The sequence below is a fragment of the Phoca vitulina genome, unplaced genomic scaffold (assembly GCF_004348235.1).
Source record: "Phoca vitulina isolate PV1807 unplaced genomic scaffold, GSC_HSeal_1.0 scaffold7, whole genome shotgun sequence".
Lineage (NCBI taxonomy): Eukaryota > Metazoa > Chordata > Mammalia > Carnivora > Phocidae > Phoca > Phoca vitulina.
In genome coordinates this window covers 41,929,311-41,955,277 of record NW_022589710.1, presented here as the reverse complement: position 1 = coordinate 41,955,277, position 25,967 = coordinate 41,929,311, and the positions used below count along the sequence as shown (strand labels likewise).

At 35.6% G+C, this 25,967-nt stretch overlaps 1 protein-coding gene across 5 annotated transcripts in view; it reads right to left on the bottom strand.

Annotated features, from left to right (window-relative positions):
* The window catches only part of PCNX1 (pecanex 1), a 160,285-nt gene that overhangs the window by 85,304 nt on the left and 49,014 nt on the right, over positions 1-25,967 (bottom strand). For 3 of the 5 annotated variants that reach the window (XM_032405443.1, XM_032405442.1, XM_032405446.1), the window contains 4 exons: positions 24,259-24,304; positions 23,352-23,441; positions 14,657-16,363; positions 4,940-5,072 (listed from right to left, as the gene is read on the bottom strand). In XM_032405443.1, the coding sequence (XP_032261334.1) occupies positions 4,940-5,072; positions 14,657-16,363; positions 23,352-23,441; positions 24,259-24,304 (1,976 nt within the window). The remainder of the gene's footprint in view (positions 1-4,939; positions 5,073-14,656; positions 16,364-23,351; positions 23,442-24,258; positions 24,305-25,967) is intronic. The other 2 variants (XM_032405444.1, XM_032405445.1) reach the window with 1 other exon arrangement.

Below are 25,967 nucleotides of genomic sequence, written 5' to 3'. Positions count from 1 at the left end.
CTCGTCCCCAACAGATAAATCCTCTTGTTCAGTTTAAATATGCACTTTTATTTTATAACCTTTATAATAATTCTAGAATTGTGCTTTCAAACATTCCGGCATCTCAAATTCACAATAAAACAAAGTTTTTATGCACTTGAAAACCAAAGAATATTTATCAAATGCAATCAAGGTGACAATTTTGAATCAAAAGAAAATCACAAACTAATGTAAGAGAAACAGAGTAACAAACACCGACTCAACCAAGTGAAATACAAATGATGCTGGGATGCTGGAAGTGTGATTAATTTATAAAGTATTTTTCTATGAAACGCCTACATATTTTTTAAAGAAGGCCACAGGCTCTATATACATGTTACTGCCTTCTCCAATCCATTTCATTTTCATTAACAAGGACCCATCGTTTTAGAAAATCTTAAAAGTAATTTGGAAATCAGTAATTTCTCAAGGGATATTACAGTCTTTTTTAAATCTTACAGATTTTTAAAATACTTGGTATTTTATTAGAAGTTTGTCATTTATTAAATTTATAAAAAATCATCTAAATATCTAAAAATCTATAATTAAGAAAGTATTATATTCTTAACTCATTTTATATTTTAGATGTTTATTTTAAAATACTATGAATTTTAATGTTCTTAGTATAAAACTCAAATTTAAAGTGATGAAACTCATAGAAATATTTTCAGTATAATTATTATATGTCGTTCTCTACATGATACTCAAAGTAACTCTGCATTCTGTTATTAAATTAGACCTTTTAGGAAAAAAAAAAAAGAAAATGCTGCTTAAGATGGCCTCATTCAGTTACTTTATCATTTTCTTGAGTATCAACTTCTTTATAATGTTTTGAATTCAATGCATTGGTTTCTCTGATGCCTATAAAACAAACTCATCTGCACAGGCTATGAAAAGAGCTGTAATTTGAAGTAACCATGTAATAAAAGACTAAGTAGAAAATATTGCTTATGTTGCTTAAGCCTGTGGTTATAGCAATAGAATCCACTCTGGAATTACACTGTCTGATATGGTAACCACATGTGACCACCTCAACTCAAATTTTAGTTCCTCAGTCCCACTAAGCACATTGCAAGTGCTCAACAGCCACATAAAGTAGCTAGCGGCTACCATAGCTAAAAGCTACCACAGAGCAGCTAGTAACAAGTGCCCACCACACTGGACAGTGTGAATTAGATATTTCCACCACCACAGAATGTTCTATTACCCATCACTACCTGGAACATTCACATTTCAGGCTTCTTTTAGAGCCAAAGAAAAGTATACACTCTAAGTAGAGCAGAGGAATGTACAGAACACATGAAAAAAACCAAGTCTACATAATGTTGACTTGTCGATGCTTACTTGCATTATTTTTTTAAGTCATAACTATGAAAGTATTCATTTAATAACTTCTTTGGAGTAGAATCTCTGTACAATCAACATAAATCAAGGGATGATCTTGGGAACTAATATAATCAAATATGGTTGTATCTTCCATATATACATAGTAAGTCTGTTACTCTTCCTCAAAATCTATCTAAAGTTATCCACAAACCTTACAAAAATGACCAAATTTCACAAGGGGGAAAATTCTGACGAATAAAATGTTTAAGTAGTTCAAGTACTAGGTCCCTTCTGATTTGGAAGACATTAAGAATTTTATACAATAAGTACTCAACAAATTTTTCTATCCTTTTTTGTTTTCACTTAAAGTAAAAAAGATGCTATATGACAGTTAGATGTATTTTAATATGAACACATTTGAGAATACAGTAATCCCCAACATATCCAAATACACAAAAAGGTTTTTAAAATATCAGGCAATGCATGGAAATCAATTCCAGAATAAGAGAAACCAAGGAAACAAGTGAAAATCTATCTGGCCGTCAAGTTTTGAACATCAAAAACTAGTCATAAATGTTATGTCCCTTCAATTCCTGTTTTCAGAATCCTTCAACAAAAAAGCATGTCATTTTTGCAGAAGTTGGTAGGAAAACTATTCCTGGTGGGTTGTACTTTACCTAACTAATAATTGACAGGAACTAATATTTTTCAAAGTACCAATTATCTATCAAAACTACCAGTTTGAGAAAAGGTAGAAACTATTTTACAACATAGCAAAAGGAAAGGTAGAAATTTAGGTCTAATTATTGGCTATCAATAGCATCACTGACATGCAATCTTACTAATTAACATTTCCAATTTAAACAGCAGAAAAAATATAGCTGGTCTTGGTCTTTCCTTCCTCTGTACTACTTATTTAGTATTTGGCGCACTCTGTCTTATATTGTTGTTTTTGTATGTGTCTCCACAACTAAGAAATAAACCCTAAGAGTATGATTGCATTATTCTTATGAATCTCCAGATTTCAGAGAACACTCAAAAGATTGTTTTAAACACAGTACACAAACAACAAATACTTGGTGGATTTATTCCTGAGCACCACAAAATGATCCCTATGAATTTCTAACCATGGACTGTTGTAACTACTATGACCTTATTTGATTACAGATCTTTCAATCTTATAATACTTAAAAAAATAAACACAGGAATACAATAAAGCTTTTTTCCCTTCCCCAAAATGTACTAATTTCTTTTCATTCCAGTCCATTAACTAGAGTACTAAAAGATACCATATTTGGGTTGATAAAAACAGATAAATATGGAACTCTTAGTTTTATAAAATTTTTAAATATTAATCTCTGCTTTAATCTCTAGTAACTGAGAAGAACTGGCAAGGGCCTATAAAACCTACGTACAAGGCTAACTTAATGAAAAAAACACCTTTAAAACTAATTCTGAAATAGGACATTCTAACAATTATAAAAAAAGATTTGCAAATTCCCTTTGTGAAGAAATTTATGATTCACTCACAACCCTTAGAGACATATATTTTACCAAGTTGCTTTTGATTGTCAAATACTTAAACTATTCATTAAAGTTTAAAATAAGTACATTTTACTGGTATTTACATAACTGTAATTAAATTATTATCACTCCTATTCCATTTCCTTTTGACAAATAAGTTTTCCAAGTTTTCCATGACCATGCCATCCATATTTAAAGATGAGATTATTATGTAACTCAAACTGAGAATTAACACCAACATTCTCTACCTGAATTTTTTTGCAATTAAAAAAAGATTTTATCAAATTGGTGTTTCTCCTAATTCCTCTAAGCTAAATTTTATCTTATTTCATCCATGATGAAGTCAGCCTATTTAAGATACATGCAAACTTTATACTGGAAATATCCTGGAACCATAATAAAATCTACATGCTGACTACTAGACTGCTTTAGAAAACTTCTAACGTGAGCCCTTTACAAATAAGCTTCATACCATATCCTCAGTTGACTGGTGATGTATTAAAATTCTACCTAATTGGCTAGAGTTAGTTCTTTAATATTCCACCAGGCAAAGAAAAAAAGTAATATGTCTGCATTTGTTTGGTGAGAGTGGGATCCAGCAGGGTCATTTGTGGCAAAGAATGAAAAGATTTGTAAAGACTAAAAGGAGAAAGTTAAAAAAAGGATTAAGAAATATCAATATGGAGTAAGAAAGCAAATATGTCTCTGGCCAAGTATTATTCAAGGGGCAAAATGAAGCGGTTAGAAAAAAACAAAACAAAAAGTAAATTGAAATGCTGAGCTCTTTCTGCAGGTTGGGACTCGACCCCCCAATCCAGCTGCAGACGGAAAAATTACTTCAAGGAGCAAAGGAAAAGAGGTGAAGGGCATGTAGAAGAGGAGGGTTCACAAAAAGCAACAGTGCTCAGAAATCCAGACCAAATGTTTTTCTAACTGGTGCCTTCCCATTTTTATATTTTAAATGTTGGTTTAACTAATCCACACTACTTTTTACAGAATTATGTATTACTGCAGGATTAATTAGGAACATGACCTACAAAAGATGAAGTTCCTGATTGTAATGTAAAATGCAGAAAAATAAGCAAGTCTTAAATCCCAGGGGAACATAAAAGTAAACATTTTGTTACTCTCAAGAACAAGATTTTACCAAGGGAAGGGGTCTGGCTCTTCTAATTTATTGTGCATTCAACAGCAGTTATGTCATCAAATGCTCTTCCTTTTGAATTTCAAATTAAAATGTAGGAAAATAATTTGGTAATGGTGTTTTTCAACACAGAGATTAATAAAAGTATATGGTGTAATATATGCACTGCTTAAGCAAGCACATGTAAAACATTTTGTCCATATTTGTATTTGTAAAATAAAGGACAAATCTTTTGTCTCATAAGACACACTTGAGAACAAAACACTAAAATTTTAATGGAAAACTATTCCCAATATTATAAATAGATGCTTTCTTAATTAGGAGTATTGGGAAAAGTAAAAATGTTTTTCTTCAGTGCTATACAGAAGTTGAGAAATTCAACACAGATATATGCAAATATATACATATATACCCACTTGACCATACTTTACCATAAATGGAATATTTTAGTTCCATGTCATTTACCAGGTCCTAGTGATTATGAAATAAAGGACACGAATTTTTAAGCAATACAAAATACATATTTTAGTAAAATAAAATAATCAAGCTGGCTTATCAAGCTGAGGCCAGTTATCTGTGTTCCTCAACAAGCTCACTGCTCAATCCATATTTATTCCTATTAAATTGTGAAGATGCTGGGGAAAAGATGCTGCATTAATATTAATTTGGAGTAGGAAAAAAAATGAAAAGCTGACTTAAGGCCTCTAAAGTAATTTTGCTATTTAAAATCGGCTAAACCAATCTGATCATTTTGCTGGAACAGCGCAACATAAGGCATGCATAATGCACAGGCTCATGGTGACATGCAGAGAAAGCTCCAAGAACTTACAGCTACAGGAGAGAAACCGGAGAACGAGCTATCTGAACGCTTGGTCAGAAGGTGTGTTACATGCATGCTACGCTTGGTGGGATTTTAAAATACCGTACCTTAGGGGTGATCCGATGAGCAATGCGGGAGGGGTAGGGTTACTCCCTGCATTGTGCCGGCGCCGCACTGCCTGGCGCCTAAACGTGCTGCGTTCACGGCGGAATGCCACTGTCTCCTCGCAGGCCTGTGCCGCTGCATCAAGACAGACTCAGGTCAAATCGGAGCCTAGGCCACAGACGGGAACAGCAGCGGAGCCTGCCTCTCCCCTGACCTCCCACCCTCAAAGGCAAAGGGAACTTGTCTAGTTGAGCCAAACAGTTTCCACACAGATGCTGCTCATCTATCGTATAAAGGAATACACAAAACGTACGTGTCATTTGTTTAAAGAGAATTGTTTCTTTAAAAATGCTCTTACTGTATCTGGCCTCACTATCTGCTCTTCAATCTCAATTCCTTATTTTAATATCTCTGTTGCTTTAAATCTTTTTCTAAAAGCCTCAGTTTAGTCCCATAACCCTATATTCCCCCCCTTTAAGTCAACCCAGATATACAGTATTTGTTAGTTCCAACTAACAGGAATGGGGCATTACTTTCTCACTCTCAAGAGGACAGTACAAGCAAGCAATAATAATACTTCATGTTTGAAGCTGAGGAGTAAGGCAGTCGTTTATCCCACACTGCCCTGTGCCACAACTTTGGCAGCTTTTTAAATGCTTAATTCAAGACAGCACGGATATATCTTAACGGTAAGGTAGTCTGCTCCCATCAAACTGTAGTCAATTCTATGCCCAGCACAGGTCCCCTCAACATTAGGAAGCAAGTATCAGCAAGATGACAAGTACAGAAACCCATAGCTTAATCCAAAAGCAATAAAGTACAAACTAAAACCAAATACACAACAATGACAAAATCACAACAATGGCTTATTAGAATTATGTAAAATTTTATAAAACCATTCTAATTGACTGATTTCAGTTTCTAAAACAAAATGCAAAATGATTCTTATTATCTGAATTTAAAACAATTGTTTCCTAGTGATCTAAATATTGTGATCTAAATATTCTAGGAATGATCTTGACTATGACAAAGGGTATTTTCATACCAAATATGAATAAAGACAAAACAACTTAGTACAACAGCATTCTTTCCAAACACTTTTTTTCTATTCAGTATAAAAAGGATTACAAATCCAAGAATGTTGTATTCAGATTTCAGTTCTCTGTTGCAAACTTTCTGGACATTTTAAAAGCATAGTTACTAATTCTCAAATCATTATTCTGCTTAGCAATATACATTTCCACCAATGTGAATATTGATTTTAATAAAGTATGCTTTTTAATATTTACATTTTTTATCCCTTCCCCAGACCGCACCAGTGAACATTCTTTATGTAATGAATCTATTATGATTAGGAATGTACACACTACCTCCAGAAGGCATAGTGTTTCTGTGTAGGCACTGTTTTCTTTTACTGCAGGAATGACAAGCACAGTTATTGCACCCATTCGGCAAGCTTCTGCCAGTAAGAAGTAGAAGTCACAAATTACAGGACACTTACTTACATATTTTATTTTTCAGCTCACACACTACAGTGACATTCTAAAGTTAGGCAACTAAAAATTAGGCTTTGGGGCTTTGGCTCCAAATCAGACTTGACCCCGTGAGCTAGTATTTCTTTCCTTTTCTTTTTTTTTCTCTCCAGTTTTACTGAGATATAATGAAAATTCCTTTAAATGTGAAAAAGGTTACTTGTGAGAGCTCACACATGCAAAAATTATATATGACCTGTGAGAACAAATGATCATTAAACCTGGTCATCTAGAACTGTGCTGTCCAACATGGTAGCCACTAGCCATATGTGGCTATTTAAACTTAAATTAATTAAAATTAAATTAAATTAAAAATTCAGTTTATCAGATTCATGAACCACATGCAAGTGCTAAGTACCTGCCTAGTGGCTACCATTATTGGGGCAATACAAATAGAGAATATTTCCAACATCACAGAAAGTTGTATTGGACAGTGCTGATCTAGAAATTCAAGGACGCCTTCCTGTCACCACAATCTACAAAGCATATTGTGTGCTTAGCCTACTCTTGACAACTGTGACCTCAATAAAAGGAAACTGCAACCAGCACCGTCACAAAGGAGAAAACATACTAGCAGGGCAGTCATTGAATAAAGGATAAAACAAAGCACACAAGCTACTTGCAGGAAGACATGCAAACTTAAGATGAGTGACTGGTATTCCTATTAATGGCTCTTAGACAACAGCAAGGATAACTCAGGTTATGGAATTTAAAATTACTCTTTCAAAACTCAAGACATTTTGTGACCTTATACTGAATATTTCTATTCTAGTGTAACAAACTACTGCTCAATTTATAGGTCCATTAACTTCATTAAGGAACTTATACACATTCTCTCTAGTTTTAGATACCTAGTTTAGATAATTTTATTCTTTATCTAAAATATAATTTATGAAGAATAATTTAATCCATGAAATGTACTAAAATTACTCTGAAGGATTTCATACTTATAATCATTGAATCCTATGAATAAAAGAAGGGAAATAGGAAACCCTTTTCTTTACGATCTTCCTTCTACTGAAGACTTAATGGTGTGAATTTTAAGTAAAAGCCAGTTATTCCATAATACTAAGATGAAAACACAAACTACAGTGTCCATTTATACTCAAAACATTCCTTGGCTTCTTCACAAAACAATTTTCTCTCTTTTTTTTTTTTTGCTATTATCACACCGTTTATATTTTGCCATCTGCAAAAGAACTACATAATACTACTTATTCTCTTAACCAAATAGTTTTGGAAACTTTGGAAAGTTCAGACATCTATTGAACAATGTATTAAGATGGAGTTATGATTATTGCCTATGTTGTCCTTGTAATATTCAGGGTATAAATATCAAATGCTAAAAGAATTTTCAATGTTTACTATAGTAACTACTTTAACAGCAGCTAGGATCACACATTCAACTGAAAACACTATGCCATAGTTTATGGTCACAACAAATAAGACTAAACCATGCCCCCTGAGGAATGTACTACTTATACCGAACATCTCTATTTAGAATAGGATCCAGAAGGGGTCCAGTTCTCCTAGTGCCAAGGAAAGAAAAGTGTCTTTACAGCTTAAAATAATTTGCTCAAAGCATATTCATAAAAATAATTTCCTGTAAGAAAAGTGTCTTTAAAGCTTAAAATAATTTGCTGTAAGCACAGTCACATAAGTTAAAGCCACTTGATGAAAATTCACTTCTACAACCCAATTTAACAAACTCTTTTTGAATCCTTTAAATTTATAAGAGAAAGAAAACAAAGCACACACAAAAAACTTCAAACTAGGGAACCAGGCAGGAGGGATAAAACACTTTAAAACTTGGTTCTGAAGTTGACATTTTGACATTGCTTAAAACCCAGTACCTCCTGGCAAAATAATGAAATTAACTAGAATAACAAGAGCATGAACTACAAATAGTGAAAATTTAACACTCTGGGTACAACTAAATTTAAAACATGTGTAGGTAAAGGAGAAAAAAAAAACCACAAACATTTATTTAACTGATTAAAAAACCATAAATAACAAGACAGCTTTAAAAAGACTTTCAAGGACATATATTTAGACAATTGCGAATCTTTTAACGTATATTTTTAAAATCACAAATCATTTCTTTGTGTTAGAAAACGTGAAGAAACTGAATTACAAGCACAACAAGTTTAAGAGAGAACCTTGGATCATTTAGCTCTTTACTTTTGAGGAAGTAAAATAATCATTCGATTAAGTTTAAACATTTACTGGGGGCCTAAGGGCTATTCATGCACAAGGCACAGAGATCCTAAGATCTTTTAGACAGGTGTGTGATTTGATCTATTCCTAAAGATCAAATAAAAAACCAAATCCACAATACATACCTCCCACTTCAGGAGTTACTTCCCATTTACCTAAATGAGTTAAGGACAATTCTCTAAATTCTGTATTGAATTGTTTTAGTGCAACTATTTATTTTTATATTGGGGATACTGAAACAATAGACTATCAGTTTGTTTTACCCTGTGAATGAAAACAGGAAAAGTATTAAAGGCAACAAGTACTTTCAGGATGGCGGGGAGGTACAAAAGAGCAAAATGTGGGGAGGTAGGAGGTGAGGGTTATCCATATTCTATCTCAAACACTGGAAAGTTGTAAGCATAAGTATGTACAGAAAAAGACACCACTTGAAAACATGTCAATCATATAGCTGACTGCTTAGTGCAAGGGTTCAAATGTAGCACGTTCTGTCTAGCTACTGTATATAGAGTCGTGTCTGGCCTCTTGTGATAGCTGAGTTGTTATTAAATGAATACAAATTTAGACAAAACTACTGAAGAAAGATGTTATTTTCAGTGGGGAGTGTTTATTATAGGAAAAAGTAAATTTGGGACAAGTGTGAAAATAAAAAGTTAGATTTGGGTACCTCAAACAGATTAGAAGCAAAATGGTATTAGGAAATGAGACTTCAGGGGGAGGAGGAAGATGGTGGACGAATAGGAGACCTAAATTTTGTCTGGTCCCAGGAATTCAGCTAGACAGGGATCAAACCAGTCTGAACACCTACGAACTCAACAGGAGATCGAAGAAAAGGAAACGAGAATTTAAAGAGGGACAAAAATACAAACAAGTATATATACATCTCGGAAAAATAAAGTATATACGCAGACATCCTGAAATACACTGAAATATTCTTTAAGGTAAAACTATTTTACTTAAGAATATAAAGTTACTACATGAAGAAATACACATTCAAATGATTTTACAAAAAAAATTTTTCAAAAAAATAGTTTAAGTCTGGGCATGAAACCCGTTTGATCTAAACATCTTTTCCCCTTCTTACTTTCCATGTCAGCCAAGGATGATGCTAACACCAGCATGCCAAGATTTTGTTCTAAAATAAAAACAAATATTCATCAGTGTCATTTTCTGGGAGGCTAAAGAACACTGAGAATCTACTGCACAACCTCAAAGCATTCATTCTGAATTAAAACAATTTCAAACTGCGAACACATTTTAAAGGACTACTTTACTTTTTGACAAGCGAGCCAACAAACAACAGCAACCAATGACAAAGGATTAGCTGAGTCAGAGAGATGTGCACGTCCTATTGATTTCTTCCACAATCCCAGGCAACCAACAAATATAGGTGGGTAGAAAAAATGCGTTCAAGAAATCAAACCATATTCTGGAGTCATGACACACAAACAACAGTTCCTAAAAGCCACAGTTTCAGGATCACTTACCTTCAGAGGTGACTCCTAATGTTTTTTAATCCTTTGTAAACGGGATGAAAGATATAGACCCTCTCCCAGAAAACTGTACTCAGAAATTATTTTGCATACATTTTCAGAGATGCACCTAAGAAGGGGTCATTAGTGAAGAATATATATTTGAAGTGACATCTATTTGAAGAGGGAAATTTCCTTAACAAATGACTGAAAGGCATCAGTGTCTTAGTTTTCATAATAAACCTACCATTTACAGAGCACTTTTACAGGTCTAAGCTCACAAGAGTCTGACAGTTACGGTGACACAGACCTAGACAGTTATTATTCCTGTTTTTCAACTGAGGAAACTGAGGCACAGATTTACTGACTTGCCTAGAGTATCCAGTTAGTAATTAGAGATGGGATTAAAATGTAACTGTTTGATTCCTTATCCAGAACTTTTCTGCTACTAGAAAGAAAAATACTGTAACATCTGCTCCTACTACACTTAATCAGGCATGAGCTGGATTGGGGAATTCTATACACTAACCCTCATTCGTCTCATCAATAAAATACCTTTTCTTGGGACGCCTGGGTGGCTCAGTGATTGAGCGTCTGCCTTCAGCTCAGGTCATGATCCCAGGATCCTGGGATCGAGCCCCGCATCGGGCTCCCTGCTCCGTGGGAGGCCTGCTTCTCCCTCTCCCACTGCCCACTGCTTGTGTTCCTGCTCTCGCTATCTCTCTCTGTCAAATAAATAAATAAAATCTTAAAAAAAAAAAACCTTTTCTTCATACCATTTTAAAAGAAGGTAATATTTCCAAGTAAATGAAGCATCCCAATCTGTTTACTACACTGAATGAGCATCCTCTGTTTTACATGACTAAGCTTTCTTCTCCATATAGATTAATATAACCCTTTCCCTGAATCAGGGTCAGTTGCATATACACTTATTACTGCATTGTACTACAATACAGCATTCAGTTATGATCCCACAATGTCCTTTGAACATTATGAAATTAAAAAGACAATTTGCCCCTGCATTTAATGACCCACCCTGTTTGTGTGGTCAGTCCAGCTTCTCCTTTCATATTAACAACACATTTCTGCTGCTGTCATTACTTCAGCCTTTCCAAGCACCAATCCCCTTCTACTCATTTGCTGCTTCTAACTTGCCATGTGGACTGAGGGATCAGAAAATTAATGTATTAGAATTTAGAGTCCCTCTATTTAGGAAAGTACAAAAGCTTTAATTCTCATGTTCTTGTCTATTCAGTGGTCTTTCTAAGGTTCAATGATATCTGCATTCAAATAACTGACCTTCAATTTACACACATGGCACAAGCCCTCATAAATTTGAGATTTGGTTTTTCTTTGAATAAAGTAATATTCCCTTAACAAAAGATTATCTTTGGTTCCCAACACAAAAATAGTAATAGAATCCTATGACATGCTTACAGAATAGGGACCCAAACATTACATTTAAAATAATTTTCTCAAACAGAAAAACAGAGGTTAAGAAATTCAGAAAAAAATTACAAAGAATAGAGCAAATATAAACCTTTCCATTCTGGTTGTTCTTTATATATTTGTTGAAACATGCAGTAAATTAAGGGATGCAAAAGAAAATGGTTTTTTAAAAGTAGTGTAGGCTACAAAACATGATATTTTTCTACCATATAGAACTTATCTGTATTTTTTCCTTTAAATATTAGCCATCAAGTATTAAAGACATGCTTTATAATTATAAAAGTTAAATGCAAAAGAGATCAACAACAGAAAATGCCTTAGTTTACATCTAAAACTTTTTTCCTAACTAAACAGGAAAACTGATGAAATCCAATTTTAACTGAAGTACTTGATTATTGGTGAGAAGTCCTATGAAAACAATCACTTGTGACTGAGTATCAAAAGGTAAGTTATAGGGCATATTGTTGCCAAAATAAGATTAAAATCCATATTACTCAATTAGACGTTAATGTTTTTCTGTTGGTATTATGTAAGAAATTTGGAATACCGACATTCGTATTTTTACTACTGTCGAGTTTCACAACGGCCTGATTAGAAATATCTAATATATTTCTAAATTTAATTATTTTCTTCCACTTTAAGGACAGGATACACCTGAGTAGCGTAAGACACTGGTCTGTATAATAGAAATATTACCACTATTAAGCATTTCCTATGTGCCAGGCATTTTACATCTGGAAATTCCTTCCATCCTCACAGCAACCCTGTGAGATGAGAAGGCTGAGGCTTCAAGAAGATAAGCAGCTTTCCTACAGCGGAGCCCGTAAATACGGGCAAGGGTGTCCGAGTTCATGTCATCATGTTAGATCACCTCCTGTTTTAGAGTATTTGATTTTAGTACTTTAGACTACATTTTCTGGATTTCATCCTTCCACACTGCCAATACCATTCAGCTTAAAAATAGAACAAAATCACTGGAGAACTCATCAACACCTCCAAGTTCATTAGAATAAAATCTATTTATGGTTTATGTATGGCCATATGAATGGTGAAACAGTACCCTGTTTTGTTGACACATTTTAAGAGTATGCTATGTAAGAACAGATAGCCCAGAAAAATATCTCCTGAAGTGCCAGAAAGGACTGTAGCAATTAATGCTAATACACACAAATCTTTACCAATTATTTGACATTTTATATCATTTTTAATACCCCCTCACTACCTCCAATCTTCCAAAAAGTCCAAACAAAACCCTAATAAAATGTGATAAAAACCAACTAAATATAAATCCTCCACATATTTAAGCAGTTTAGTTTTACTCTTATTTCATTCTAAACACAATGAAACTCAAATAAAAACAGCCCCTACAATGTTCTTCCTTTGGCAAAAAAAATTTTTTTTACCAGTCCACAGACTATCATGTTTATTCCATCGAAGTATGTGGAAATTTTTAGTTCATTATCTGTTTCTTATTAACATTCAATGAATTGTTTGCTTTTTAAAAATAAGAACACAAACAAAAGAAGACAAAACCTGGAATCTGGAAAAATAAGAGCTTGTGTTAGTCAAAGATCTGCACCAAGAAGCAAATAAAACCTTCCATGTAACTCTTCCTAAAAATCAGAACACCTCATATTCCCTGTGGAAAGGAAATGACATTTTAAATACAAAGACATAAGGACTTACTATAGCTCTTGTCCATATTTTTTTAGTATTTAAATTTCCATAGTATTTAGAACAGCAGTATTTTTCTACCATAGCATGTTAATTCTTACAATTTATTTTAATGACACCTTGAAAAATTAAACTATATTTTAAAACCCAACAGTTTCTTACATGTCGTGAACATTTCTGGTATGATTTGTGTGAGAAATCACTAAAAGCATTTCAAGACTTTTTATAAAAAACAGAATGATAGCCACATCAAAGATTCAAGGGAATGTAATTACTACATTGTCACCAAATGGTTATAATCACTTCAGATATAATTAGTTCTCAATATTTAAGTTTGATACAATGTGCTCTTCTTTAGGTACTAAAGATCATTTTTTTACATTCCCGTTAGAAATTAATCTTTATTAGAAACGATACCAAAGGAAACAAGAGAATGTTTACAAGACATAAGCTTGAATACAGGGAATGGGGGTGGAGGATAAGAAAGCTAGGAAACCAGCAACAGAAGACGTCAGAATTCTTCTGAGCCTACTCAAGAACCAGATTCCATAATAACCACAACAGAATGAACTCACTATTCTGGGTAGGAGGAAACAGAAAGAAACAATTCTGAAATAAATAAAATGGCCAAAACACACTGACAATATAAAATCAGCCACTGAATTTTGCACCATTTCCCATAAACCTCAATTAAATAAGCTATTACTTTAACCGAAACACTATCACTATTATCATAGGGAGCATCATGTATCCACGGATGGATACTAAATGCCAATGTAAACTACAAACATCAATTTAATAAACTTTAAGTGTGAAGCTAAAAGAAAAAATATGTTAATGCCTGATACTTGAGTAAGCAAGAAATAAAACCAAAGAGACAGATAAAAAAGAGGCACAAGCTTTCAAAGTACATAGCAAGAGATAAAGTACTATTTGGAAAAATCTTATATAACTGATTGAGTGATCTAATTCTGAAGGCTCAGTGGTACACACTGTATGCGAGATGACTAAAAATGGTTTGTGACCTAATAAATGTCTACATTTTGTTGTCGCTACTGTTGTACAAAGAAAGAAGAGAACCAATTTTTGTTATTCCCGGTAAAACATTAGGAGATGGCAATTGACTTAGAAAAACCAAAGGCCAAGAAAGAATTGATGTATTCAAATAACACAACTGAAAAAATATTTTCTCAGTGTTCACACCAAAACCTTTTCTGAGACAACCATCTCTTTCTACGTGGAAGAAAGTTTATTTTAATAACATAGTGGAAGGAGGGATAGTAACACAAAGCGTATTTCAGTAAGTACTACTCTAGTCAATAGTACCAACAGTTGCAGTGACTCTTGGGGAAATCTCTTCCTATAATTTACTTACCTCCACTGCCTGCATCTTGCTCTTCGCCTTCAGGAAATGCAACCTGGCTTGGCAAGCTATTCCTCGACCGAGTGACTGTCTCTAACTGGGAAGCCCGGCCCAATAAAGATAGCTCATCTAGCACCTCTCCCTCTTTGGCCTCAAGATCTGATTTGGAAGTGGTTAAGGGTTTTATACTTTCAGGTGCCATCAGCCTATTGGAGTCATTCAAACACGCTACTGTGCCACTGTCCAGGCTCAACACCCGGGCCCGAGTCTTGGCACTGTTTGTGCTGGAAGTCCGACGTGCTGTCCGCTTTTTGCCCGTTCCTTCAGGACCCAGATGGGCTTTGTGTGCATGCTCAGAGTCAGTGCCCCTTTCTTTAGGGACATGTTTGGTCTTGAGGGCACTGTATCTGCCCTCAGGAGACTGGCATGAATGAGAGGTGGTGCTAGAAGAGCTATCACTGCTGAACTGGTGGGCGGACTGAACACTTGATGCTCTGCTCAAGTCACTTTGGTCGCTAGAGTCCTCATCGTGACAGAATATAGCACTATGTGGCTTTGTACCAGCAACACCTCGAAAGGAAACATAGTCCCTATGCCGACTTGAATCAAAACTGCTGGCCCGTTTTTTTCCTGTCCGTCTCCGGCCTGATTTATGGGCAGAGGCTGTCCGGTGGATCAAGCTAGACGATTTAGGTCGTACATCCCCTTCCTTTTGCTTTCCACCACTGTCTTTAGCAACTTTTGAGTCCACTGAAAGAACGGACTTATCACTCTGCTCCTCTTTGTTTTCGGCAGTTTTCTCGAGTGGTCTGTCCCCCTGTGACGTAAATTCATTTGCATGGGGATTTTTATTGGCTTCTTCAGATGCAGAGGTGGTGAGATCTCTCTGATTGTGCATATCATCGGAGGTATTGGAATCCTTGGCCTCTTGAACCCCACTGTTGGTACTTCCTTCCAAGGCAGTCTTTTCACTGCTAGTCCTTTTGTCAGTGGTATAGCTGCTCTTGCCCTCTGGGTCAGCACAGCCCTCCTTCTTCCTGCCACTTTTCTTTCCTACTCTAGGACACTCCTCATGCTCGGACAAGATGCTCTCTATGTGAGTTGAGCTGGTCTGCTCACTTTTGTAGCTACTGACAGTACTGTTGGTGTCCCGGTCCGTCCCACTGCAATAGCTCTCTGTCGACCCACTACTCCGGGTGCTCAGGCTCCTCAGGCTATCCATGCTTTTGTCTGCTTTCAAAGGTTTGCTCTTCCCACTTTTTGTAGGTGGCTGAGAACTACTGTTTTTCAGCTCACCAACAAGCTGAAATTCTCCGGACAAACAAGAATTTTCCACCAAGGATTCTTTGGATCCGGAATGAGGCTTGCAAGATTCTAACTCACTAACTGGATCTAACCCCCGTCTTTGCTGATAGAGAGGGAAGTCATTCAGTGAAGTGTCTGGAAAAGCCACAGCAGAGCTAGAAGTCCGTGGTACACCTCGTGGCCGGTGATCTTTCCTGTAAGAGTGTGAATGTAAAGGGACGAGAGAAGCTACTTCTGTGTCACAGGCGTTGGACAGAGACTGATCAATGTGGTGGTGGTGGCTGTGACTTGGCAAGCTCACTTTGTCACTGAAGTCCCTTGGTAAGTCCTGTCCACAGGAAGATAAGGAAGGCTGAATGGAGATGAAGGAATCATTGGAGACTAGACGGAAGAGCTTCCGATCAGTTGCCAGATCTGTTTCAAACACATATTTGGAAATGTTAACACAAATCTATCATCTGCTTTTCTACTGTTAACAATGGAAAGAACTCACAGCATACGGTAAATCAAGGAAAAACAATTTCCCAAGTAGTTCACTGAATAAAAGTTGGCCAGTCATTCCAAAGAGCGAGTTTCTATTTCACAGCTGCACAAAGAAAGCATTCTATTGACAGAATGAACTGAACTTCTAAATCCTCGAATGACCAGAGAAAAGGTTCCATAGACTATCAACAATAAGAGGCAACATAGGATTATATTTAAAACAGCCCTGGATTTTTTCTTTCTTAAAGATTTTATTTGAAGTAATCTCTATACCCAACGTGGGGTTTGAACTTACAATCCCAAAATCAAGAGTCGCATGCTCCACCGACTGAGCCAGCCCCGCTCTCCATAAAGCAGCCCTGGATTTTTATGTGAAGTCTGTCTCTAGCTTACTAACTGCATAGCCCTGGGTTACCTTTGCAAGCCTTGGTTTCCTTATCTATAAAATAGGATCTCAATATCACTAAGTAGTACCATGAAATAACTGAGTTAGTGTGCTTTAGCATATACATTGCTTAGCACAATGCCTGACATGATTAACAGTAGCTATCATTGTTTTACTTCACTAACACAATACAAAAATTTTGAAAAACTAATGCGATTATCTTACAAATAAAAAAAAAAAACCCTAGAGTAATTTGAAACAGAAAAAAAAAATTTGAAAGGCTGAACAATCCCCAAAGAAGACATGATATAATGATTGTAAGATCTTGCTGTTCACAATGACCGAAAAGATTAAAATAGTTGTGGAGCAAAATACTGCATTTTCTCTTTCATCATTCATGCAACAAGTACAAACTACCTCATGAAAATATACATTATCCCTGTATATCTATAAGACCATTCCTTTACCCCTCCACTTAGGGCAGTGATTAGTGACTTGAATTACCATATGTACTATGTATACAGATATAAATAAATCCACCTACCTATCTACATTGTAATTTATCCTGAAATACAGCTTGGCAACTGAACTGTACAACAGCTGACTTTTTATATACTTTTTGACAGACAGGGATGGCTGAATCTGCTGTTAGTTCAATAAAAAGAAAAATGACTATTTTATTTGTTATAACTGCAATAGTAAAAATACAGTGATAGATTCTGCAGTTAAGTCAGATCTCCCCAGGAGAATCTCAATAAAAGCGTACCTTTCCCCCTAAGATTAATATAAAATAAAAATGAATTACTAGAAATGTGTATGTACTTTTAAAAAATCTAAATCTAGACTAGATTTAAATAATTAAAAACTTAGAAACAGCCTCTAGAATATACCATATAAATTGATTAATAAATGACCTATCAGGCTCTATCTTATGTTTTAAAGTCTTCAACATAAGTAAAATTCATGTTCTTTATCATTTGTCCAAAACAGCTGCCACTGTACTTGGGTTCTTAGATCTCTAAATACCAAAATTTAAAAGTTAGCACTATATTTACTCTTTTGTAATATTAAATTATATAAATATTAAATTTAACAGTTATTTATAAAAACTCTATTATCTATAACTCTATTATCTATAACTATTTCTAATTAGAAATAGTGTGATATTCACATTTCAAAGTTATGAATTTTATAGAAAAAAGACTTAACTGAACAAGTAACTGAAAATCACTAATTCTAATATACAAGACTTTTTTTAAAATGCTAATAATCAAAACCAATTCCCTTCTAAGACATCAATAAACCAGAAATATAAGTTTTTCATTTAAAAACACACAGCCAAACTTACTTTAATACATGTACTTTTTTCAATGTTGCTAACTATACCATAAAAAAATAAAATCTTATCAGGAAGAACCTTAGGTGGTTTTAGGAAATTTTCAAGTAAATATGCTTGCTTAGACATCTTTCTTACTGGTAGCAATAAGTCAAAGATAGGCTCAAATCAACACAAAGAGATACTATTTTTCATAAGTAAACTTTTTTTCAATGACTGCTACTAGTGGCATTTAGGATAAGAAAGGCACACTCACATACTGCTCATCCTGGTGCAAAGTGGTGTAACCAGCAATCTAGCAATATGGCCAAAAGCCTTCCAAAAATATACTCACCCATGATCAGTAATCTATTTCTAGAAGTTGCTGCTAAAGGATAAAATCAGGTATGTACATAAGGTTTTAGCAAAAAAATGCTCATTTCAGGTTATTATAAAATTCAAAACCTAAAAAGTATGAAAATGTCCAATAAAAAAAGGTTGAATAAATTAGATTGTCCATTAAAACATCACACAGGCACTAAAAATGTTTTCCAAGATTACATATTAATATGAGAAAAAATACTTAAGTGAAAATGATGGTACTATATAAAAATACAGTTCCAATCTGTAAGAGTTAAAAAGAATATTAAGAGTGTATTTGCAGGGACGCCTGGGTGGCTCAGTTGGTTAAGCGGATGCCTTCGGCTCAGGTCACAATCCCAGGGTCCTGGGATCAAGTCCCGCATTGAGCTCCCTGCTCAGTGGGAAGCCTGCTTCTCTCTCTCTCCCTCTGCCTGCAGCTCCCCGTGCTTGTGCTCTCTCTCTCACTACCTCTCTCTCTCTGTCAAATAAATAAATAAAATCTTATAAAAAAGGAAGAGTGAATATTATAGTATATGAATTATATCACAATACAAAAATAATTTTAAAAAGTGATGTACCAAAAAACATTAAGTTATTTCAGTGCCAAAAGTGTGAATTATTTTCTTCATATTAACTATTTTTTCTAAAATTAACACATGTTACTTCATAAACAAAAACCACATTTCCTCCTCTCTTCTGGATCATCTCCATCAATTATAAAAAACAAGCTGTTCTCTTACGCATTCTTATAAAATCCCAAACTCTCCTTTATCCTCCCTTCCCCTGCTGGCTTTCACCTTCCATCTCTGATCCCCTTTACACAAATTCACCAAGAACAGTCTGTATTCCCTCTTTTCAGCTCTCCTTCTCTAATTCTCTCCTATATGTATTGTGATCTCCCTCATGAATATGCTTACCAAGGTCACCAACAACCTCTGCGCTGCTAATCCCGTGGCAAGTCTCAGTCTCCTATCACCTGGCCTATGAGCAATGTTTAACAAAGCTGAGCACTGCACTCTCCTTGAGAAACTGGGATACAACACTCTAAGTCTTCCTGCACCCCACCAGTTGTTCCTACTCAGTCTCCTGCACCTATTAAACTGGAGTGGCTCAAAGCTCAATCCTGGGAACTTCTCCATTTTCCATCTACACGCCCTCATTTCCATCTCTCATCCAGTATTCTGGTCCCATGATAACTAAAATTCAGGAATCCTTGTAACTAGCTTCCTCCATCTTCTTGCCAGCCCCCACACTCATATGGGAATAGGCTAAAGAACCGATCTTGGGTAGGGAAAACAGGGCTGCGGCTGGAGAGGGCAACTGTAGATAATCCTTTCTTAAAAGTGAAAAAGAGCCCACGTCCCCACATCCTCAGGTCACTCTCAATCATGCTGAATCACGTTGATAAAATGAGTCCAACTAATCACTAACTGCCAACCAACTAAACGTTGCTGTCCTTATGTAAACCCAAACTAGCTAGAGAACCCGATGAGCCCCAACTGATAATTAAGCCAGAATGAACATTTGCCACTAGGTGGTGCCAAATCACAGCCACGACCAACAAATTTGGATCAGGGCAGCCAGGACATCTGAACTCCAGGCTAGGCCAACCATGCAGGCTTGCCCAGTTAGTTTAGGAACTTCATGATAACCCAACCCACAGTTGACATGACTATATTTTTCTGGTATTTATACACTGAAAACTCCTAAATTTAAAACCTCAGCCCAGACTTCTTACCTGAAATCCAGACCTGCCTAATTATCCACTAATTATTGCCACTTAGAGACCTAACAGCATCTCATACTGATATGCCCAAAACTGAACTCCCTATCTTACCTTCATCCATGCTCTTCCGGCTCCTAAATCTGCTCCTTCTCAGTCTTCCTTCCCATCCTCCCCATCACTTAACTCAAAAACCTTTCAGTCATCCATGAGTACTATTTCTCTCACATAATATATCCAAATCCATCAACATCAACATCGCCTCTCATTAATATCTTCTACACGCACAGTCAGACTACTTGTCAATGCCCTGATCTGTGTTCTGGATTACTGCAATCATCTACAAACTGAGCTTCCTGCTTCAGCCTTTGCTCCTTTTAATCTCAAAAGAGGAACCACAGTGGTTCTGTAAAACTGTAATTGAGATCCTGACACTCTTTTCTGCTCAAAACCCTTTAGCAGTTCCTCACCTCACTAGGAATTAAAACCACAATCTTTAGTTTTTTTTAAAAGATTCTATTTATTTTTTGAGAGAGAGCGCATGTGCATGAGAGCGAGGGAGCACGAGGGGGGGTGAGAGGGAGAGGAGGGGTGGCCAGAGGGAGAGGGAGAAGCAGTCTCCCATGACCCCAGGATCATGACCTGAGCCAAAGGAAGACGCCCAACCAACTGAGCCACCCAGGCACCCAAAACCACAATCTTTAAAATGGCTTACAAGACTATACAATTTGTCCCCTCACTTCCTTCACATCAACCACACTATTTCTCAAACCTGACAGGCATGCTGTTACTTTAAGACTTTTGCCAGTGCTGTTAGAGAGCCCCTTCCCCCTGAATATCCTGATAGCTCACTCCTTCCCCTCCTTCAGGTCTTTGCTTTCAGCAAGGCTTTCTTCCCTTGTCCACTCCATTTAAACTTAAATCCCCCCAGCCCCCACCATTCCCTATCACCTGTCCCTACTACTGCATATTTATTTGATTTATACTAGTATGATTCCATACTCATAGTATGGAAGCCACATAAGGGTAGAATTTTTTGTCTGTCTGTTCACTAATTTATTTCCAGTACTTAGAATGGTGCTCAGAGCACATAATGAGTACTACATAATATCTGTTAAATGTTAGCTATGTGTGTTATTTGTTAAATGTTATATTAAAATGATAGAAGTTACAAAACTATCTAAAAGTGGCGCCTGGGTGGCTCAATCATTAAGCATCTGCCTTCGGCTCAGGTCATGATCCCAGGGTCCTGGGATCGAGCCCCACATCAGGCTCCCTGCTCGGCAGGAAGCCTGCTTCTCCCTCTCCCACTGCCCACTGCTTGTGTTCCCTCTCTCACCGTGTTCTCTCTGTCAAATAAACAAATAAATAAATAAAATATTTAAAAGTGGTGTAACTGCATAGCAATTAAAAGCATGATTCAAAACCAGATTTCAATTATAGAACTGTCACTTTGTAGCTATGTAACTTTGGGCAAGGTTCTTATAACTTCTAAGCCATGATATGTTCATCTATAATGTGAGAATCGTATTATTAACATCGAATGCTTACAGTGAAGATTAACTGTGTGAATGCTTATAAAATGCTTAAAAGAAGACCTAAACCAGCGGTTGACAAACTAAGACCCATGGAGCCAAACTGGCCCTCTGCCTGCTTTTGAATAAGATTTTAGTGTAACACAACCATGCTCACTCATTCACATGCTGTTTATGGCTCCTGTACTCTACAATGGCAGTTGAATAGTTGCAAGAGAGACCATACGGCCTACAAAGCTATCTGACCATTTATAGAAAAAGTCTGCTGACCCCTAGCCTAAATAATAGTGTGTGCTCAGTGAGTGTTGGACATCACTATCTATGTCAATAGGTATCTGTAGGGGAGGTTTGTGTGCATATAATTCCCAACCCGACAGACTACAAAATTCTTGCTTATGCATGGTACTTTCCAGATATAAAATAAAGAAATAGGCCCTTAAATGCAGTGGCACTAGCCCCTCTAAGATCATTACCTAATTTTTGAGACATTCTAATGATACATATCTAATGATACATATGAAAAAGATACTGTAATTCTCAAACTGATCAATTCACCTTAACCTTTTATAAGAAAATAGTTTCTATATTATACAGTATGTTTGGAAGTTTTTTAGGGGGGTATATTGGCAGGGGTAGTCCACAAAAGCAAATAAATGATGGGTACTGCAATTCCAAAAAGCAGTTATAAGCACGATAAACTTATATTCCAAGTACCAGGAACAAAACATGCTTGTAAGAACTGACCTAGGTAAAATATTAAACAGGAAAATGTCATAATTTAGAAACCTATTTGTAACTTCATAAATAAATTTCCTGTACTTAATTATGAAACTTATCAGTCTGCCTGCCTTCCAAAAACCACATATAGGCTAATAAAAACAACAGGTTAGAAATAGGGAAACAGGTTTCTGTCTCACTGATTATGTAAATTGGGATAATCTCTATTTGAAAACGGGATAACATATCCATCCTTTCATGTTTGAAAATTAAAAATGAAACATAAAAATGTGGCATTCTTAAAAAAAAAAAAACAACCAACTCCATTAAATCCAAAACACTCATTTATAATAGAATTGAAAAAGGAGGGGAAAGAAAAGACATTTAAAGCCCAAATTTCTATTAAAAATCTGCTATAGGAGGCACCGTGTTCGAAGCAAACACAGTTTCTCTGTAAGTCCAAGAGCAAGTTAGTTCTCTACTAAAACATACTGTTGGGTAAGATATGGAGCAATTGACATTGAGAGGTCACACTGGATGGAAAGTAGCAGTCTTACATACCAAGTTACTAAACTAGGCAAGATGCTCTGACCCACTACGGACTAGCAGATTATCTCCCATCTCATACTCACTCCAAGGCACAGGCTCACAAAATTTTTCTCTCCATGTCTACTTAGCAGACCATGTGTAATTGAATTCCAGAAAGCTAAAAGTACTTATAACACTGTTTTACTATTATCCTAGTTAATAATTTTATTTTAATGTTTCTTAAAAATATATTAACTTATTATAAACTTCTGCCAAAATATGAGCAGCATATTCTACAAACTCACCCTGGCCACCAGAATATACAACGTCAGTGTGAAGTACAATGTTCTTACCTTGTTCTTCACTTCCTTCCTTACAAAGACTAGAGCTCTGGCCCAGACTTAAACTGATATCATCAGAAGTCTTAGCGGTGTCTGTATCCCCTACAAAGTTAAGAGAAACATGTGAACACATTATATTAAAAGTAAAGGCTGTACAGTGTGGCATAACAAGAAAGGCTATCAACTACACTAATTTACTATATACTATACTAGTATACAATGTCTACTAGAGCAGTTTTTATATACCACGGGTTACAATAATGGATGATGCACTGAACTAATAGGAAGCATCATGGACTATGAGACCACATCTTTATTCTCACAGCACTATAAACCAAATTACAGAAAGCTTCACACTGTTAACTAATAAAACTTTCTTTAAAAAAGAAGCACTTTTTAAAAAGAAATGGAAATTATGTAATAACAACTTGAAACAATATAAATTTCCTTCCCAGGGAAAATTATAAAAATTCCCCTAAAAAAGTATAGGGTAAAAAAATTTATCTTAAATAGATGCATGTAAAAGGCACATATAAGACATATAGAAAAACACTTTCCTTCTTTTTTTACTGTCTTATTTGCGCCCAATTTAAAGGTTTCACATTAAATTACTCAGTTTTCCACAAACCTCACCAAACCCATGAAAAGTATTTTCCTTCAAGGCAAGGAAGTTTCTTATATATCAAAACTTACAATTCATGCAATGTAATGCAAATGTTCAAATGTGTTTGTGAGATTTGGATGGTGAAAGGAGAACCCAATTTAAATCAAGTAACCTTTAACATAAGATACATAACTGCATCTACAAAATAATTTCAAGAATGATTTCTCATTACGTGTGAATATATAGTATTCAGTTATCTTTATTACATCAAAAATGAAAGGGAAAGTCATAGGCAACTTCCAACTTAATGTCTACCTTTAATAGTTGCTGCTGTCCCAAGACGAGAGGAACCAGATCCAATCTGAAAACACGACATGAAGTAAAACTAATTAAATGCTATGTCATGATCAATATGGACTAGCAAGATCATCAAGCAAAACGATATTATCAAAACATGCTATCAGTCACTTGTATTAAAAGATACCCACTGGGCATGTTGTATGAGAGCCACAGAACCTTTTTGCTGCGGAACATTCTGTATGTACGATGCAGACGCGCTAGGGCACGGAATCCCTCTGCATGCTCGGGACTGACGGAGCCCGCAGGATGCCTCCAACATCAAGCAATCCGTGTCATACAATTACTATCATTTTTTATATTGTGTTATGACATGTTCATATTATAAATAAAAGCAAAACTGGGTGTTAAGTCTATCTGAAACAAATTCAGACTTATCAGGGCATATAAAAGGAAGGTTTGGGACCACACATTAATATATGCTACAAAGAGCAACCTAAATCTTACTGTCAAACTGTTAGTGTATCAATATGTACTTTCCTGAGTTCTAGACAAAAAGTAAGTACTTCTTTGTAGAATGCTATAACATATTTAAAAACAATAAAAAACTAAGGGATCCACGTAAAATGACTGCTTAGCACTAACTATAAACAGAAAAATAAAACCTATCGAGATTTCAATGCTTATATTCCAGATGATGTAACATTCCCTAAAATCTTAGCCATCATTCATTATACTACCATAAAAATCATATAAACAAATACCACAAATTCCACAAACACATTAAGGAAATCAAACATAACAATATGAGAGTTACTAAATCCACAAGTCTTAGTAACTTTCTAATACCTGTTTTCAAGATATTTAAGAAGAACACAGTCAAGCAAATTTAATATTTTAGAATAAAATTAAGAATATTCATATAATACTTGGTGTTTTACCAAATCTTTCCTTTTTTTTTTAAGATTTCATTTTTTGGGGTGCCTGGGTGGCTCAGTTGGTTGGGTGTCTGCCTTTGGCTGAGGCCATGATCTCAGGGTCCTGGGATTGTGCCCCGCATCGGGCTCTCTGCTCAGCGAGGAGCCTGCTTCTCCCTCTCCCTCTGTCTACTGCTCTGCCTACTTGTGCTCTCTGTCAAATAAATAAATAAAATCTTAAAAAAAAAAAGATGTCATTTTTTTTTAAGTAATCTCTACATCCAACTGGGGCTCAAACTTCCAACCCCGAGATCAAGAGTTACACATATTCTCCTGACTGAGCCAGCCAGGCAGCCCCCAATCTTTCCTTTCATTGATTCAACTGATAGGAGTACACGATAAAATTTGCTCAAAATATTAAGTTAATATTGAGTCTGAAGGGGCATGAGGAACTTTCTCAATCTTGATGGCAATTAAGGGGTGTATACATATGTAAAAACCCACTGTGCTGTACACTTAAGAAGTGTATACTATGCTATATAATAGTTATATGTCAGTGAAAAAGTGAGTAAAAATAAGCACATACAAACAGGTTAGAACTGCTACCTTTTGATGCAGCCAAAAAAAAAAAAAAATTAGTTTTGCAACACTTTTGAACAATTTATTAAGCCTGATGCTCCTGATTTTTCCTAATTTCTGCTTTCAATTAGCCATAAAAGGCACTGCAACTAGACAGAAAAAGGTCAACAAGCATTTTACTGCAAAATAAAATCCAAAATCCAAGTAGCATAGTAACTTCCAGTATTTGCC